The sequence below is a fragment of the Protopterus annectens genome, chromosome 7.part0, assembly GCF_019279795.1.
Source record: "Protopterus annectens isolate FY-2018-M chromosome 7.part0, PAN1.0, whole genome shotgun sequence".
Taxonomy (NCBI): domain Eukaryota; kingdom Metazoa; phylum Chordata; order Ceratodontiformes; family Protopteridae; genus Protopterus; species Protopterus annectens.
The window spans coordinates 1,288,276,685-1,288,295,284 of record NC_056739.1 but is presented as its reverse complement, the minus strand read 5'-3'; the positions used below and the strand labels follow the sequence as shown (position 1 = coordinate 1,288,295,284).

The following is an 18,600-nucleotide window of genomic DNA, read 5'->3' as shown; positions in this document are numbered from 1 at the left end:
GAATGCAAACAGACAAAAACTCCAACACCAGATGGTGTTAATGTACATGGGAGATGGCTAGATCTGTCATGAAGATCAGGAAATCAAGGTCTTTTTCACTTTTCATAAGCAGTTCAGTAATTTTCCCAGACACTGAGTCTTTTATAATGGGGGTACACTGGAATATGTGTAAGTTCACTGTGATTTCTAAATATGACAAAAAACTGTAACATTTGGAAAGAGTTGCACAACAGTATGGCTGAGTTAGCAATAAGCAGACCGTCATCGAGGCATGGGAATACTTAAACTGCTGAGTTTTCAACGTGGCAAATACTTGACTTAGCACTCAACGAACATTCTCAAACCTGACGACAGACCAAAAGGAAAGGCTGAAGACTAGAAATGGAACTAAGTAACTTGGAACTTCCAGTATTTCCTTAAAGACAAACATACAAAAAATGTGTAAGGATGCATCCTTTGTTTCTGATGACATCCATTAGAGGCAAATGGTTTATTAAAGAAAGGATGCTCCTCAAGACCAGCATAGTGGTTTGCTGTTGAAATAAATGTGCTGAACAAGCAAAAGTTATAGGTATTTACCATAACACTGGACTTCTGGACTTGCTGCAGGAACTGGCAGGGCTTATGTCACAAGTATTAGGACCAAGTGGCACATAAAACTTTGTAAGGAGGCTGCTCAGTCCACAGCCACCCCATAATGAACTTCCCCCTCCTGCCTCTCCAGCTGTAGACTAAGTGAAAGTTACAATGCCATGCAGGGGGGAAAGACGAATGAGACATTCCTACAGTGAAGTACAACTCAAATATCTAGCATTATAGTTAAGTAGCCATAACTTTTGAGTCTGATAATATGCTAAGGTCTGACTGCAGGAAATGACTGTATAAAGTACCCGTGTTATCTCCTTACTGGCTGCCTGAAAGGAACATAACTTGATCACTATGACCCTACTGAAAGACCTACATCACAGAGTAGCAGTCAAGTCGTAGTCCTTTGCAAAGGTATGCAAGCGTGGTTATGAAGCCACTGCTACAAAACTATCATGCCAAGTAGCAATTCAATAGAAAGCAGCAACAGCTCTGGTAGAATGTACTTTTATAGTACACTCACTAATGTTTTACCATGTCTGTTACACAAAACCCCATAAAATTAGAAATTCCTCCAGAGATACACATTGTTTACTGATGTTATTGCTTCCATGACCTTTAGTGGGGGAGCACAAAAAGTTGGTCACCCTTATGAACAGACTGTATGTGCTCCAGACTTGCAGCCTCTTGCTCCCAAAAGGCCTGATAAATTCTATAAAGTACTAAAGAGCTTAAGTTCTTCCATAAGATCCATGTGACTGACCACTCAACTGTATCTCTGTCTTCTGATAAATCTTCTACACTGCTCCCTAATGCTAATACCCATCCTTCAGTCAAGGACAACAGGGCCATGGCTAGGTGGGGGAAAAAGGTCTATACTACGTCTACTCTAGCCTTCAAACTACCACACCCAAATGACCAAACACCTCTTGACTATTCTTAATAGTTTGAACAAGGTAGTGGTGGATTCACAGGTTACAGAGTTTAAGCAACAAATTCTGTCCCTGGTTAATCAGATCACTCAGGTGGCCAGACGAAGTAAAAAAATGTAGTTATGATGCTGTTGAGGCCTCCTGCAAAGCAGCTGTTACTGGTATTGCCATCCACAGACATGCATGGTTGAGCAACAAGCCCATGCATGAGGACTTCAAAGCTAAGCTCACTGATTCACCCTCGGACAAAAATCTTTTGTTCAAACCACAGAGCTAACTTATTCAAAACCTTCCGAGAACAAGGTAAAACTATGAAAGACTGCAGACAAATCCTGTTTAATACTGTACTTAGATCCCAGAGGAACCATCCAGCCAAGCCTATGTCTTTTGCTAAAACAGAACCTAACCCCCCCCTCCAAGAAGTACAGGAAGGCGACAAGAAAGAGATTTCCAGAAAAAGCTGAGAGGGACCCTAGATCCAGGAGGCTTCCCTTCTCAGATAAGCCACTATGACTATCTTCCAAGTACCATCCCCCTTGGTCCTACCCTATTCCTCTCAAAAGTCTCTCTCACTCCATTTCAAACTGGGAAAAGATTATCACAACCAAGTGGGTAGTATCCATCATAAAAAGCATTACTCTCTCTTGGAAGGAACTTCTCCCTTGAATGGTATTCCCCCTCCACCCAACAATAAATTAAGTTATGTACTCACCATAACTAGGCATCTGTGTTGTCCAGTTTCATTCTTCCTCAATGAATGGGTTATAGATCTGCTTCTTGGATCCAACTCTGCTGCATACTATAGATTTTGGATCCAACTCTCGAACTCCTTCCTCTACCCATACTGCCCTAGTCCACCCTCAACACCTCAGATTGAGTTTGTTGCTATAAAATCCCCATAAATTAGATAAGAAAAGGGATAGCTAAAAGAACACGGCTGAAATCTGGAACTATAAGTTCCAATAAATAATCCAATAGGTTCCTCCAGAAGATTTTAGGAAGGGGGATGGATGAGGGGGAAGTTGAGGAAAAATGAAAATGGACAACACAGATGCCTAGTTATGGTGAGTACATAACTTTTAAATCTAATGTTGTCCTTTTCATTCTTCCTCAAAGAATGGGGCACAATCCCCAGCTACACTGATCATGGGTGGCCCTCGTGGATGGATATTTCAGAGAACTGCTAAGCCGAAGGCAGCTCTGCTTCTGGATATTACATCCAATTTGTAATAAGTAACAAAGGTATAAGTACTGGACCAAGTGGCGGCAGCACAAATATCATCATTAGAGGTGCTTGACCAAAAGGGATGAATGAATTGGCCATGGATCTAGCTGAGTGGGTTTTTGGTGGTAGGGAAATGCCTTGTTGAGATTATATCCAAGAAATGAAATCTGTAATCCATTTAGTTAATGTAACTTTAGAAACTGGACAACCCAATCTTTTTGGTGAAAAGGAAACAAATAGCTGATCTGATTTGTTTGGTTCTGTGTAGGTAAAAACGTACTTGTCTGTGCACACCTAAGAGATGTAGCATGTATTCGTCTTTGTTTGAAAAACTTGGAAAGAAAACAGGTAAATGAATGGATTGATTAGTGTTAGACTCAAAATTCATTTTACGTTAAAAAGAAAGGTTTGCTCATAAAGTATCCCTGTCTTTATGGAAAATAATGTAGAGAGCCTTTGATGAGAAAGCCTGGAGCTCAGAAATTCTTTTTGCAGAAGTGATAGCTACTAAGAAGGCTGTTTTCTATAACAGAATTCTTAAAAATCATTTTTTGATGAAGATTTAAATGGTTTTTGAATTAGGCCTTGCAGTACTACAGTCAGATCCCAGGGAGGTGAAGAGTCCTTAACTGATGGTCTATGTAGAAAATCTCCTTTTAGAAAGGCTTTACATAACTTGGAAGAAGTCAAGGAATAATTTGCATTTCCTGTATGAAAGTTGAAATGGCTGCTAACTGGAGTTTAATCGTAGAAAAAATAGCTTCTTCTTTAAAAAGAACAGCCAGAAATTCAACAACAGAAACTCGTGCAGAAAAAGGGCCAACGTAATTTCTCAAAGCCCAAAGGGAAAATCTTTTCCATCTGCTCTTGGAAACCTTTATGGTGGAGTCATTTTGCAAGGTAGATATACTGAAATATAATGGAAAAGAAAGCCCGGGCTGTCTGACAGTCATTGGAAGTGGAGAAACCATGCGGTCAGTTTGATGGCTGGGATACTGGGATGGCTCATTCCTGAGTGGTGAGTGAGGAGATCTGGAATTGGGTCCAGTATCCATGGAGGATAATTAAGATGAGACCAAAGTAAGGGGAACCATACCTGCCGAGGCCAGTAGGAAGCAATGTGGATGACTGTGCTCTTCAACCTGGTTGCTTTCTGTAGGAATTCAGAATCAGAGGAACTGGAGGGTAAACATAAAGGAGACCACACGTAAACTACAGCATCTCTCAGTGACTCCCAATGAAGGGGGATCAGAGCAAAATACCTGCTGCACTTGTTTTTTGATGCGGGACAGAAAGAGATTGCAGCAAGGTTGGCCCCAAACACAGAAAATCTCTTCTGCCACTGACTGCCTGAAAGATCACATGTGAGGCATTAAAACAGACCTGCTTAATTTGTCCACTAAAATATTGGTTTTCCCCAGAATGTGCACTGCCATTAGAAAGCGGCTGATGGAGACTGCCCATTGCCACACTCTCATAGCCTCCCTGCAGGGAGGATAAGATTGGGTTCCCCCTTGTTTGTTAATGTACCAGATAACAGACATGTTGTCAGTCTGAATCACAACAGTTCCTAGAGGAACAGCATTGTGGAATGCCTGCAATGTTAACAGGACTACTCTCATCTCTAGAATACTGATATGTGAGTTGGTCTCTAGAGGTGACCACATTCTTTGGACTATCCTTTCCAAGTAATGCCCCCCCAACCCAATTGGGAAGCATCCGTTGTCACCATGGCCAATGGGGGGGGGGGGTAGAACAAAAGGTTGACCTAGATAAATGTCATCCGACTGGATTCACCAAAGGTTGTCTAAAAACAGACCATTGAGTGGCTAGAGTCCATTGAACAACACACACATAGAATCTTGCTAAAGGAACCGAACTATTGCTACTGACATAGATCCCAGTGCTTGAAGAATAAATCTGGTTGAAGGACATGGGCAGAAAAGAATCTGATGAACTTGAGATCAGTGTGTCTATGTGATGAGTTAGTAAGGATCCAATGTGCGTTGTCGTGTTTAGATGTGCACTAAAACTCCAGGCTCTGTAATGGTGTTAGGTTTGATTTGGAGTAAACTGGGAGTAACTGACCGTTATTCCCAGTGACTGACAAATCTAAAGCAAACAGTCCCTGGACTGTTGAAGGAGATGTATGGAGAGGCCAGTGAGGAGCCAGTCATCTGGAAATGGAAACACGTGGAATCCTTTGAGTCTCAAGTGAGTGGCCACCAATGCCATACATACTGTAAACACTCTGGGGGCCATGGTGAGTCCAAAGGATAGGGCTCTGAACTGGTGATCAGTTCCCAGCCAAAAGCGTAAGTGTCTTCAGGATCCCCTGTCTGTTTTGAAGTGTTAGCATGCATCCTGAAGATCTACAGAGCACATCCAATCATCCTTGGGAAGAAATGGCAGAATGGCCTATACCATAAACATTCGGAACTTTAATTTTTTCAAGTACAAATTCGATTTGCATGGATCAGAAATTGTTCTGAGGTTCCCTGTCTTTTTGGGCACTAAAAAGAAGCGTGAGTAAGCTCCCAATCCTATCTGGTCTGGTGGGACCTCTTGGAAGACTCTTTTGTCTAGTAGCTTTTGAAGTTCTTGTACTGCTGCCTTCCTCTGACTGGGTGGAATGGCAGGAAGCTTCTTTCTTTTGCAGACAGACAGTTGGAAAAATGATATGGAACAACCTCTGGATGTTATTCTTAGCACTCAGGAATTTTCTGTTAAATCTGTCCGGGCGTCTGGGTGCAAGGACAATCATCGCTCGACTGCCTCCAGATGTGGGCAGTTGGGCGGCACTTTACAAGCGCTGAAAGGTTCTGTCCAGAAAGGAATCGTGAAACCTCGATTTTTGCGGGCCTCCTTTGCCTCTACGGCAATGTCTACCATTGGAACTGCCTCCCATGTTTCTGAAGGAGTTGAACCTGCATGGATCTTAGAAAGGTTCCTGAAATTTGTGGAACCACACTTTCTTACTGCCTCTTTGATTTCTAGAAAAGGTTCATTGAGGAGTAGAAAACTTGATTCCCACAGCAGACAGAGTCTTCGCTTTTTGTTCACTGTGGGTAACTGTTTCTTTTACTGATGGACCAAATAAGGATGTCCTATCAAAGGGACTGTTGATGACAGACATCTTGAAAGGCTCCACAAGTCGCATCCAGGCATGTTTCCTTATGGCAATGCCTGAATCGGCAGCCCATGAGGTGCCTTCAGTGGCGTAAAAGATCAACCTCATGGAATGCTGGAAACTGCAAAAGAGTGGTCAGTTGAGAGGACGATCTTTTGAAATCCTCTGCCAAAATTGAATCAGAAAGAGAGAATTTCTCTCTGTAATCTTGTGAAATGTGTAAGGTAGTTAAGATAACTCAAGGTGAAAGTTGCTGAGGCAAAGACTCACTTTCTGAATCTGTCCACGCCCTAAAGTCTCTGCTTGGCAGATGGACAGTCGAGCTCGGATCTGCTAGTTTTTTTTAGTGGAAGCTGCCGCCACCACCATAGCATCTACTAGGACTCCTTTGCCCAAGTGGGGTCTATCCTTAGGAGAAACTTTGACAGGTAATCTTAGAATGGGCACAATGGAATCCAGCTTCTTCCATGCCCAGCTGGAAACAAAATCAAGGAGTTCATCCACTTGGGGGGGGGGGTAACCCAAGACGTAGATGGGCCAGAAACAAAACCTTCCAAAAATACAGATTCCTCTGGAGAAGGATTATCGGAAGACAATCACCTTTCTGCCTGAGAATTTATAATATGTCTCCAAAGGAGACATCATGTGATGGTGATCTGGGGGACCCTTCTCCTTCATCAAAAACAAGATCCTCCGTGAGAGATTCTGGCAAGGAATCTATGTGCCTGCTCTTCTACGTTCTCTTCCGCCTCTGGGGGATGTTCAAGGGAGGTATCTGATGAGAGGGAGAGTTCCTCTATGGGAACTGACTGGAAGCTAGATGGAGAGCTCAGAAACGAGGAACGAATAGTGAGTGGATCCAAGAGATGAGAAACTGGTTCTCTAGGAAGAGAAAAAACCCTTTCCACAACCTAGAGGGCAGATGGACCTAGAGAAGCTGTGGCCACCTGCACCGGAGCCAAGACTTCCAGTAAAGGTAGATCACAACTCCTACTGGAGTCATGCCTTGAGGATGGAACCAGACCCAAGCTGTCCAGCGCTGAGGCTCTGAAGACTAAGGCATTATGGGTAGAGGGAAGAGCTTGAGAGTTGGATCCCACGTCTACAATATGCGGCCAAGTTGGACATGAGGATCAGATCCATAACCCGAAGAATGAGAAGGATATCAGATCTAAAGCTTCTTCCTCCTATCCTTCAGGAACTATATGCCTAAGGCATGATAGAACCAGTGCCTCTTCTATTGTGGGAAGAGGTTTTTACTCCAGACTGTTCCTGGTCCTAAGAAAGGAAGGACAATGAAGTCCTATACTGGATCTCTCTTTGCTGAACACATTTCTCAAAGTGCCTACTTTCAAAATGCTCTCCCTCTGTACCCTGTGGCTCTTTATTCTCCCACAGGCATTCCTATTCTGTCTTGATATGAAAGATGCCTACCTGCATATTCCCATTTACCTCCTCTCTGAATGACATTCCTGACATTCTACACTAGCTCATTTCACTTTCAGGTTACTACTTTGCCTTCTGAGCTTTCCTTAGCCCCCAAAGTGTTCATGCAGTGCCAAGCACCAGTGATAACCTTTTACAGGACTAGGGGACTTAAGATTTTCCCCTTTCTAAATGAGCTTCTGATCCAGGCCTCTTCAGCCCAGATCTTACTGCAACAACTCCAGTTCACTTTCAACCTTTTGTTGCTGATGGGGTTTGCAGTCAAGCAAAAAAAATCCTCCCTCCAGACCACGTAGTACCTTGCTTCCTTGGGTTGCAGATTGGACACCAAAGGATGCAGACCTACTTACCTCAGGAGAAGGTGCAAAATTTTACAGTTTACTTCCAGTCCCTAATCTCTCTCAAGGCACACTCAGCCTGGCGTAATTCTAACAGCACTGCAATTCATGGCAGCAACCATTCCAATGCTACCTTTGGCCAAGTTACATATGAGGAAAATTCAGTGGTACCTGAAAACTCTATGTTCCCAACCCTCTTACCCACTAGATACAAGGATCTCCCTTACACCTTGTCCCAAGAAGGAGATCTTATGGTGGGTGACACAGGTGAACCACAATCCACAGCTACCTTTCAAATCACAGACTCCAAGTCAAAAATTGTACTCAGATGACTTGGACAAGTATTTGGGGCTCAAACAGGTATCCACAAAGTCCAGGGCATATGGCATCCCATACTCTGAAAAGATCACATCAGTCTGAAAGAGCTGAAGGCTCTCATCCAAGCTCTTCAGGTCTTCTCACACCTCTGGAAACCAGGTCCTCTTCAAGTTTTCACAGACAACACTACTGTCATGTAGTGCATAAACAATGAAGGAGGAACCAGATCATGCCAACTATGTAGATTAGTTCCTTTCAGGCAGTGTACATAACAGACAGGTCTTCCTAGATGTACTCCACAAGTGGAAAGCAGAGCTAATCTGGACCACCAGGATCCAACACTTCAACTCAGAGAGCACTTTAATAATAAATGCAACAGTTAAAAACACACACTAACACTTGAGTTCACACTGCGTTTAGATGTGAACGTACCACCATATTACTACTTTGTGTATCAATTGAACCCACCAATAAACCAATCAACAACACTGAATACACATGCAAAAAATAAATAAAATATATGTTTAACTGTTAATAAAAAGTTAATAAACATTTAAAAATATCTATAATAATATATCCAAAGTCTAAAAACATTAATGGTCAGGGAAACATAATTATTTAAAAATGTATTAAATAATATGCATGGGAAAAAAAAAAAAATATATATATATATATATATATATATATATATATATATATATACGCATATATATATATATATACATATATATATATATATACCTGTGTGTGTGTGTGTGTGTAAAACTGTTAAAATACTTCTTGTCCAACACTTCCATCTAATGGCCAAATCATGAACTATCTAATGTTTTAGCTGACCTACACTTCAAATTCGCATACCCTTTACTTCTAATTAATCTCTCTCTGCTACCTAAGTGCAAACTACCACCCTCCTTTATATACGGACACCGTGGACAACCCCCACATTTGTAAGTACCTGTCTTCCCATGTTTGCTTAATGTATGCTCAATCTTTTATTTTACAAGATATTTTTAATATTAAAAAGCCTTCCTATATGTAACCTTAAACGGTTTCTCAAAAACTGGGTTTAGATCGAAAATACTAGCAAACTTCTCCCACTCTTTTTCTATTGTGTTTCTAATCAACCTAGCATCCCCGTCATATGTAATAACCAAAGCACCTTCATAACCCTTATCAGTTGCATCTATATTGGGAATATTCTGAGTTACAATATCTATCCCAATCCATAATAGACTGGCAAACTTTGTTTTTCTCCCTTCCAGAACCTCCTCATAAACTTCTGTCAATAAGGTCACAGGGTAGCTTCTCTCTTTAAACATACTTATCAGAAATTGACACTCGCCCTTAAAATCCTCATCCTCCGAAATCATTCTGCTCACCCGTACAAATTGGCCCTTAGCTAGCCAGGTTTACTATTAAAATTTCGAAACGAACTCAGTCGACTGTATTATTGTCGAACACGGAAGTTTGAAAATGGTAATATCGATGACAACAAAACAACCTAGGAACAGGTTTTAACATGGGTCGAGATAGGTGTTCAGTGGTATATCGAACTACAAACATCTCCCCTAGCTCGACCCATGTTAAAACCCATTCCTAGGTTGTTTTTTTGTAATTGATATTACCGTTTTTGAACTTCCATGTTCGACAAAAGTACAGTCGACGGAGTTCGTTTCGAAATTTTAATAGTAAACCAACTAGCCTTCTCTTCTGATAAAAAGGGTGAGCAGTAGTAAAATATAAGTATGAATTTGAGAATGCCTCCTTTCTATGTACCTTTGATTTAAACTTGCCATTATTTTTAATAATGCTAACATCCAAATAACTCATTTTGTTATATTTTACCTCATATGTAAATCTTAAAAAAGTAATAGTGTTGGATATATAATTTAAAAATTCTAAAAACCTTTCTTTTGAATCTACCCAAAATAAACAAATATCATCCAAAAAGAGTGTGTACAAATTCCAACAATCTTTAAATTTGAATTACAAACATATTTCTCCTCCCAATATGAAAGGATGATATTCAGATAAGTGGGTGTACAGTTGGCCCCCACTGCAGCACCTTTGAGCTGTTTGAAAAATTCACCTTTGAAATAAAATAAAATTATTCTTTAAGATTAACTCCATTAGAACAAGACAAGTTCAAAACTTGTTAAAAGATAAACCACTGCTCGCACTTAAAACTTCCTAGAACCATTCTAACCCCAAATCATGTGGTATCGAGGTAAACAGATCTACAACATCTGCCATAATAAAAATTAATTTATCCGTGTATAAATTGTCATCCACTTTTTTTTTTTTTTTTTTTTTTTTTTAACAATTCCCAGGAATATTTCAAAATATTTTCCCCATCATAGAAAATTTCTTTAGTTTGGAATCTAAATATTTAGCCAGAGGGCCCCTAATGGAGCTTTCCACATATACAATAGGTCTGGGGGGGTTATTTATGTCCTTATGCACCTTAGGGATTCCAAACCTAGAGGAGACACTAGGTTTATCAATGTGTATATATTTGAAAATATCAAAATCGATGAGTCCCTCTATCAACAAATCATTCAGACAAACAAAGATTCCTTTATATTTATCTCATTCAGAGATACACTAATGTATTTAGTGTTGTCTTCCAAAATTTCCATCATTTTACCCTCATAGGTGGTATTGTCCATAAGCACTACCCCTCCCCCTTATAACCCTTAATAATTTGTTTCTGACTTCTTATAATAAATCCCTTTCTTTTCCAGTTAAATTAGAAGTAATTTTATATTTTTTATCACTCGTCTTAGTTTATTCTCAACTATTAATTCAAAATTCCTTAATTGGGAGTGCAAAGGAGGGTTAAAAACACTTTTCCTACTTACTTCTTCCTTTAACATATTATTCCTTCCCTGTCCATTAACAATTAGTTCTAAATTATTTTTTCTTTTGTCTTTTTGTCCACGGTGTCTGTACATACAGGAGGGTGATAGTTTGCATTTAGGTAGTAGAGAAAGATTAATTAGAAGTAAGGGGTATGCAAATTGTAATACTGTAGGAGTGGTGTACATCGCTTTATGTAATAAAAGGGATGGATTTTACACAGCTAAAACAGAAAGAAAATTTAGATTAAGAATTAACGAACATAGGTATGACATTAAGAAAAATAATATGAACAATGCATTGTGTAAACATGCCCTGAGTTGTACGAGGGCAGATTTAATTTTTTTTGTAATTGAAATAGTGCCATTTGATGTAAGGGGTGGACCTTGGGAGACAAGATTGGAGTACAGGGAACTGTATTGGCAAATTGTTCTTGAAGCTAACAAGTTCCCTGGTTTAAATGATTCTATCTCCCTGTCACCAGTTCTTAAGCTTAGATCAACTAAACTTCAGATATTTTATGATTTGGACAGTAAATGGTAGTGTTGGACAAGAAGTATTTTAACAGTTAGACACACACACACACGTATATATATATATATATATATATATATATATATATATATATATATATATATATATATCTACACACACACGTTGTTGTATCTTTCGGCTTTTCCCGGCTAGGGGTTGCCACAGCGGACCTCCGGTCCGCTAATGATTGACAGTAGATTTTTACGTACCAAGTTGCCAGCTCTGACGCACAACCTTCAACGAAGGTACGCCCATTCACGGATGTCTCCATACAGATGACACTTTAGCTGAGAATTGGGAGGGTGGCCTAATGGTTAAGGTGTTTGCCTTACAAGCACAAGGTGCAGGGTTTGAGTCTCACAAGGGATAATTGGCTAGGCTTGAAATGGCTCACAAGGGCAGTTAGCTTAGTGCTAATCTATGAACCTATGAACCTATCTTCAATGGCTCTGCTGGACAGAGTCACAGGGAACTAATCTAAGGGGGAGGCGAAAGCCAACACATTCTGGCTAGGCTTATAAATGCCTTTGGGCAGATAGCCTAGTACCTACCTATGAACCTATGAATCGAACAGAACAAAGTCTTACTGTGAGGCGACAACGCTACCGCAGCACCACCACCGCAGTTTTAATGGTAACAGTAAAAATACATTTTACAAGCAAACATCAACTTAGATTATTTAGTTCACTAAAAATTCTGGCAGTCTGTATTATCGTAGACAGGGAGAGAGAGAAGCTTGCTGCAAGACAACTGACTTCTGCATGGATGAACACTGTCAAGACTGAAGGGGGGAATTGTTCCTACTAGTGTATTTTCACTTTAAGAATACCAGTATACCTCTCAAGAACATTTCTCAATTTAAGTCTCACAAAGTCCACATTTCTTACAGTTACACATTGAAAGTGTCTATCACACGTTCAGGGTTAGATTTTTTTAACTAATACATAATACCGAATCATATTAATTCATCAAAATAACTCACTGCAAATATAAAGTATTAAGTTTGTTTAACCATCAAGTAAGCTTCCCTCTTTTTTAATTTCTCCAAATGTTTTGGATTTCTAATACCATGAGGAGAATGGACCCCTTTCCTAAATCAAAGTACGATTAATGCGAATTTAGCTGTTATCCATTAACAAGTGTTCCACATTCTAAAAATGGAAACTGACCAAATCATTATTCCCGCAGTACCCACCAGCCCCACACATAGAAGACATGCAGTCCACCATTCACTAGTGTGTGTGTATATATATATATATATATATATATATATATATATATATATCTATATATATATATGCACATTATTTAATAAATTTTTAAATAATTATGTTTCCCCTGACCATTAATGTTTTTAGACTTTGGATCTAATTACATTTGGTCGAAAATGATTTCAGGCAGCCCACTTCACTGAAAGCACATTTGATTGAAAGCACATTTGGCCAAAAGTGAGAATATAAAGTTGGGGGGGGGGGCATAGCCCCCCACATTTTGCAACTAGTTTTTACTGACGTTATATGTTTCAATGTATTTTTAATGGATACACAAGTATATAATAGTGAATACACTGCAATTATGTAGGGCTGTGCCCCCCACACCCCCCTAACTTTATATTCTCACTCCAGGGTCGCACTGCAGTGGGGCAGGGGCTATATTCCATTTTTGACCAAATGGGTTTTCAGTGAAATGCATTTTCGGTTAAGTGGGCTGCCTGAAATAATTTTCAACCAAATGTAATTTGACCAAAAGCAGTAGATCCATATATATATATATATATATATATATATATATTTTTTTTTTTTTTAGCTTTTTATTAAGGTTTTATTATCAGTTAAACATATATTTTATTTCTTTTTTTGCATGTGTATTCCGTGTTGCTGATTGGTTTATTGGTGGGTTCAATTGATATATAAAGTGGTAATATGGTGGTACAATCACATCTAATGAAATTTTGTTATAAGATGAAAAAACAGTGTGAACTCAAGCACTGGTGTGTGTTTTTAACTGTTGGATTTATTATTAATGCACTCTGTGAGTTAAAGTGTTGGAGTGGTGGATCCTGGTTGTCCTTCCTGAAGTGCTTTTTTATTTTGTTTCTTAGTTCTGTGTTTCGGGCATTTTTTATCCACTTGGTTTCGAAGTCTGGTATACCACCTATGACCTGGAGGGTGACATGACTAACAAGAAAAAGAGTGCAAAGGATTAGTCTAGATAAAATCACTTTAGCTAGCAGATCTAGGAGACTCTCTCTCTCTCTGATACCTCCCTGTAGGAGAAAATAAAGAAACCTTTTGAAATTTCAAGTAGTTTATTCAGTTAAGCAGGTACATGGATGAGTGTTCTTGTTCTAATACATTACGTTCAACAGGTCAATTATTTAAAGGCAGTTACAGACAATGGTGGGAGGGCACAGGGGAGCTGACTGGAGGAAAATCTTGGCGATGGAAAAATAAGAAGCCAGTCCCAAAGCTTAGAGGTTAGTCCCTTATTTGACTATTACTTGAAGACCCATGAGGGTTTACCAGCTCAGCAGCCTATGGAACCTCATTCTTAGTTAAAAAGTATTTTTTTTAAGATAAAAATTAAAAATAAAAAACATGACAACCTACTATGAGCTACCACTATAGAACTATATTTAAGAAAACACTTTCACCAGAGCTTCATCAGGTCCATCTAATATGGTGGTTTCCACTTTGATCATTAACAATGCCTGCTTTTATGTGGCCAGACTTTTTATTAGTTTATTTTGTAACATTTAATACTTTGTATGTATCTATGGGGCTCGTATTCCTTGGAGCCAATTATAAAAGCTTCATTACGTAACTTTTTTATATAGTCTATCACAAGTAATATGAGAGACTCATATCTCCTGAAGTATAATATGAAAAGTTAAAAAAAAATGTTTACACTACCTACTTATAAGATGCTCATATACATGATTGTTTCTCCTGATGATGACCGACATTTTTACATTCAGGGGAGATAGTCACTTAAAGCTACACTAGGTGATTCTCATTTTTGAACAGTACATGCATCCAGAGAAACAGCTTACAGTGGAAACAAGTCACACTGCCCATTTTTACAGAGCTCATGGATGTGCTCAAGTAAGAAGAAAAAAGTTAAGTAAAGTAACACACCTCAGAAACTTTTGTATAGGCTTTCTGTGCCCATGGAATAAAAATTCACCAAGTGGTGAAATGAAAATCTACCAAATGGTGAACTACAGGGTATAAGAAACCTTTAATAAACATAAGAATCTCTCACCTTTTTGAGCTCAGGCAAATTGTGCCAATGGTGTAAAGAATATAGCTGTGTAGCATGGTACCCTGGGATAACAATTTTCATTGTACTGCAGATTACAGAAATGTTTTTAAATGCAGACCAAGTGGCTAGAGTATCTATACCTGGTTGCTGGGCATAGCTGCAGGGGGAGGGAGAATTCTCTTGGACTCAGAGGATGGTTTTATGGTACTTCCAGGACCGGCCTTTGATCAACTGGCGCCCTAGGCAAAAGGTCTCCACAGCGCCCCCCCCCCAATACCACCCTGTGCCCCCATCCTGGTCTACCTACACCATCCAGATTACTGGAAAAATGCCCCTGCTAGAGCGTCGCACTAGACATCCTCCTAGTTGGCCTACACCTAAGGTTGCCGCCTATGGGTACTCTAGTCTGGGGTCTTCACTGTCAAGCTTCTTCTTCAGTCTAATTTACTGAGGGATCTTCTGTTCAGATTTTTCCTTGCTTCAAGGTCCACATGTTGAAGTTGGTGCAAAAGAAAGCTAGATAGCTCTGTGCCTGGCTAAATAAAGAGCTAGAAAATGGGAGGGATCAGGTGGAAAGGCAGTTAACCAATTTCCTGAGAGAGGGGGTGGTGCCATGGAGCCTGGGGTGGGGTTAGATGATTTAAGAAGCTGACGTAATCAGTATGGGCTGTCAATCAAACTAAGAGGCTAGTGCTTGTCCCCCCTCCTTTTTTTTTTTTTTACTCCTAACATCAAAAAGAAGGCCCAAGTTCCAAATAAGTAGTAGAAAAAAATTCCAATAACTGAAAGTTGCTGTTTAAGTCCGTGCACATTGTGAGATAAAAAGCATTTTCAAACACGACAATTGCTGTATGGATTTGTAAACATTTAGAGATCACAAAACAAGAGAAAACACAACTAATAAAATAAACAGACTGGCTCGTTTCCCATGTCACTATTTCACAACATAAACCATACCATGGTAGATGCAGTGATTTACAAATCTAATTTCTTGATCATCTTTTTTCATACTAACAGCAGAAATTAGGGTAAATTAACAGTTTATTAACTTCATTTTTCCTAGGATGTCACTTTTGTTTCCTTCGAGTGGACCCGCAATGATCTTGTTCAGGATGTGGAAGTGGAAACCTCCACGGTCTGGGAAATCCAACAGTGCTTTGCTAGTTGGATTGTGAGGATCTGGAATCTGATGTCAAACAGGAGGTGTGCTACCCTGACTTTGAATTTGTTCACAGTTTTCCCTACATAAAACAACTGCAACCATTACACTGTGCACAGTATAACACTAAAGCAGTGTTGCAATTACCAGAACAAGTGCTGTTGATTTTTTTTTCCTGAGTACTGGATAGAAGTAGTAGTCCTTGTTGCTCAAGTATTTGCAAGAAGTGCAAAAAGAATGGCCACGGGGCTAAGTTCCTCTGTTGTCCTCCTCCGGTCTGAATTTGTACTCTACCCAGTCCCTAATGTTTCTGGCTCTCTTAAAAACGTAACAAGGATGAGGTCTTACGACTTTTTCCAGTTGTTTATTGCCTGCAATCATTACCCAGTTGTGTGTCATGATTTTTCTGACCATTTTGAAATCTACTGTCAAACTGAGTGCTATACTTCTTTTCATTCAACCCTCCTGTGGATCCCTGTGTTGGTTTCTGTTCAGCCCTAGGAGTCTCCGGGGGGTCCCTCAAAATTGGGTCCTCCGCCACTTAAACTTTTGATGTGGTTGAGGATGGAATTCAGTAATCTACTGCTATACCCGCTAGCTACGAAGTCTTGGTGTAGGCTGATTATATTTGTGATGAAATCTCTAAGCTCTTTGGAGATGCATCCAATTCTCATTCCCCGAGATTTTACAGCGTTTCTCTTGGTGATCTGGGGATGCATGCTTTTACTGTGCAGCAGCATAATAACCCTGGATGGTTTTCTGAACAGGTTGTTGGAGAGGCATTTGTTTTCAGTGTCCTTGGATATGGTTATGTCTAAAAAGCTGACAGAGGTCTTGCTGTGAGAAGGAGTGAATCTCAGAAAGCTAATGGAATTACTAATATGATTGTAAAAGTTGTTCTTTGTGGCTTCATTCTCCTCCCAGATGACAAAGATGTTATCAATGAAACAGAGATAGCATTTCATCTATGCAAAATAGGGGCTTTGGTACACTGTCTCCTCCTCCCATTTTCCAAGAACCACATTAGCCAGGCTGGAGGCCATAGCCACCCCCATAGCTATTAGTGCAGTCTGCCTATAAAACCTGTTAAACATGAAGTAGTTAAATAGTTATAGCCAACAACCTCCCTAGAACTTCTGTCTCGCCTGTTAATATATTCCTGTCATTTTCATATGCCTCTGTTACACCTTGAATACAGTAGCTGTGTGGAAGCACAAAGTGCTTCCATGTCAACTGTGACAAGGACTGTGGAATTCCTGACTGAAATATCCCTAATTTTACCAAGAAAATCCAGAGAGTTTAAAATAAATGATTTGTTGGTCTCTGGCATTGGTTTTATCTAGGTATTAAGGTAGATGGATATTGTCTCAGTTATAGAACCACCACTTGCCGCTACTGGTCTGAAGGGAGGATCAGAGATATTCTGATGGGGCTTTGGGATTCAAAGGGCTCTCTCAAATTATTATAAGCAACGCTCACAGTGCTAAAACCACATTTACTGTAAAACTTGTTATAGTCAAGCATGGCCTCAATCTTGCAGTTATAAGTGACTGTATCTGCAACCATTACACTGTGCACAGTATATCACTAAAGCAGTGTTGCAATTACCAGAACAAGTTCTGTTGATTCTTTTTCCTGAGTACTGGACAATGCCTCCTCCTTATCCACCTTCATAATTCTGTGGTTCCTATCTTTGCACAGATTTTTTTTTTACAGCAGCCTCTTAGCTGACTTCTTCCTAGGTGGTTTACCAAAGGCTTGCGGATAGCAGCCTCTCTTATAAACTCAGGGTGAGGTGTTCAGGTGGGTAAACGTCACTGGGCTTTTTCCATTTTATACCATTGCCTTTTCTATCAGAATTGATTCCATCCTTATTTTTGTCATTGAAAAATACTTTGAGATTCAGTTTCCTCATATACAGTTTAACATGCCTTCCCTTAAAACTCACTCCTCCTCCTGAACATTATTCTGCATGTACTGTTCCCACAAGTGCTTTTTATTTCTGTGTAATTTGCACCTTCTCTTTTAAAGATTATTCTTCCATTTTTTCTGTTTTTTCACTATTCAATACTTCAGATAGTTGGCTTACATTTTGACTTCCATTTTCTTGTAACAGCAATAATAATTAAACTTGGATACTACGGTGGTGCTGCTGCGGTAGCGTTGTCGCCTCACAGTTACACGTTGCCCGTTCGATCCTCAGTTAGAGCGTCTTCTGTGTGGCGACATGTGTGAACGGGCGTTCCTTCGTTGAAGGTTGTGCATTAGGCCCGGCAAGCCTGCACAAAACTCTACTGCCAATCATTAGCGGACCGGAGTTCTGCTGTGGCGACCCCTAACCAGGAAAAGCCGAAAGACACAAACAAACTATGTTTGGGCAATTCAGATACAGTGTTTCAGCTGAAATTAATCATTTCATTAAAGAAAGAATTATTTCCTTAGTTACAGCCATTTTCTCCCCCAATATTTCTGACAGACTACACTGCATGGAATTTAAAAAATCTGCCAACTCATTACATTCCTAAAAAACATGTTTTCTGCTATGGGTATAAAATACCTGTGCAAACACTTCCAAGAAAAGATCCTAAACCTTCTGGATTCTGTTGCATACTTAGGAGCTAAACATATGTCCACCCATTGCTCTGCTGTAAATTGCATTTCCAGTCTCTCTTCTCAATCTTTTTGACCTTCTCTGATTGAATTCTTAAAACTAATCATTCAATATTTTTATATGCCCTACTAATTATCCCCTTAACAGCAGCTTCTGTTCAAGTTTCAACCAAAAAACACACAACAGCAGGTTATTCACT

General features: G+C 39.7%; 1 protein-coding gene across 1 annotated transcript in view; it reads right to left on the bottom strand.

Moving 5' to 3' along the window:
• Positions 1–17,464, bottom strand: part of TMF1 (TATA element modulatory factor 1) — a 1,367,094-nt gene extending 1,349,630 nt beyond the window's left edge. Inside the window, exon 1 of the mRNA XM_044076393.1 lies at positions 17,399–17,464. Coding sequence (XP_043932328.1) covers positions 17,399–17,464 — 66 coding nt within the window. The remainder of the gene's footprint in view (positions 1–17,398) is intronic.
• Between the last annotated feature and the right edge of the window lie 1,136 nt (positions 17,465–18,600).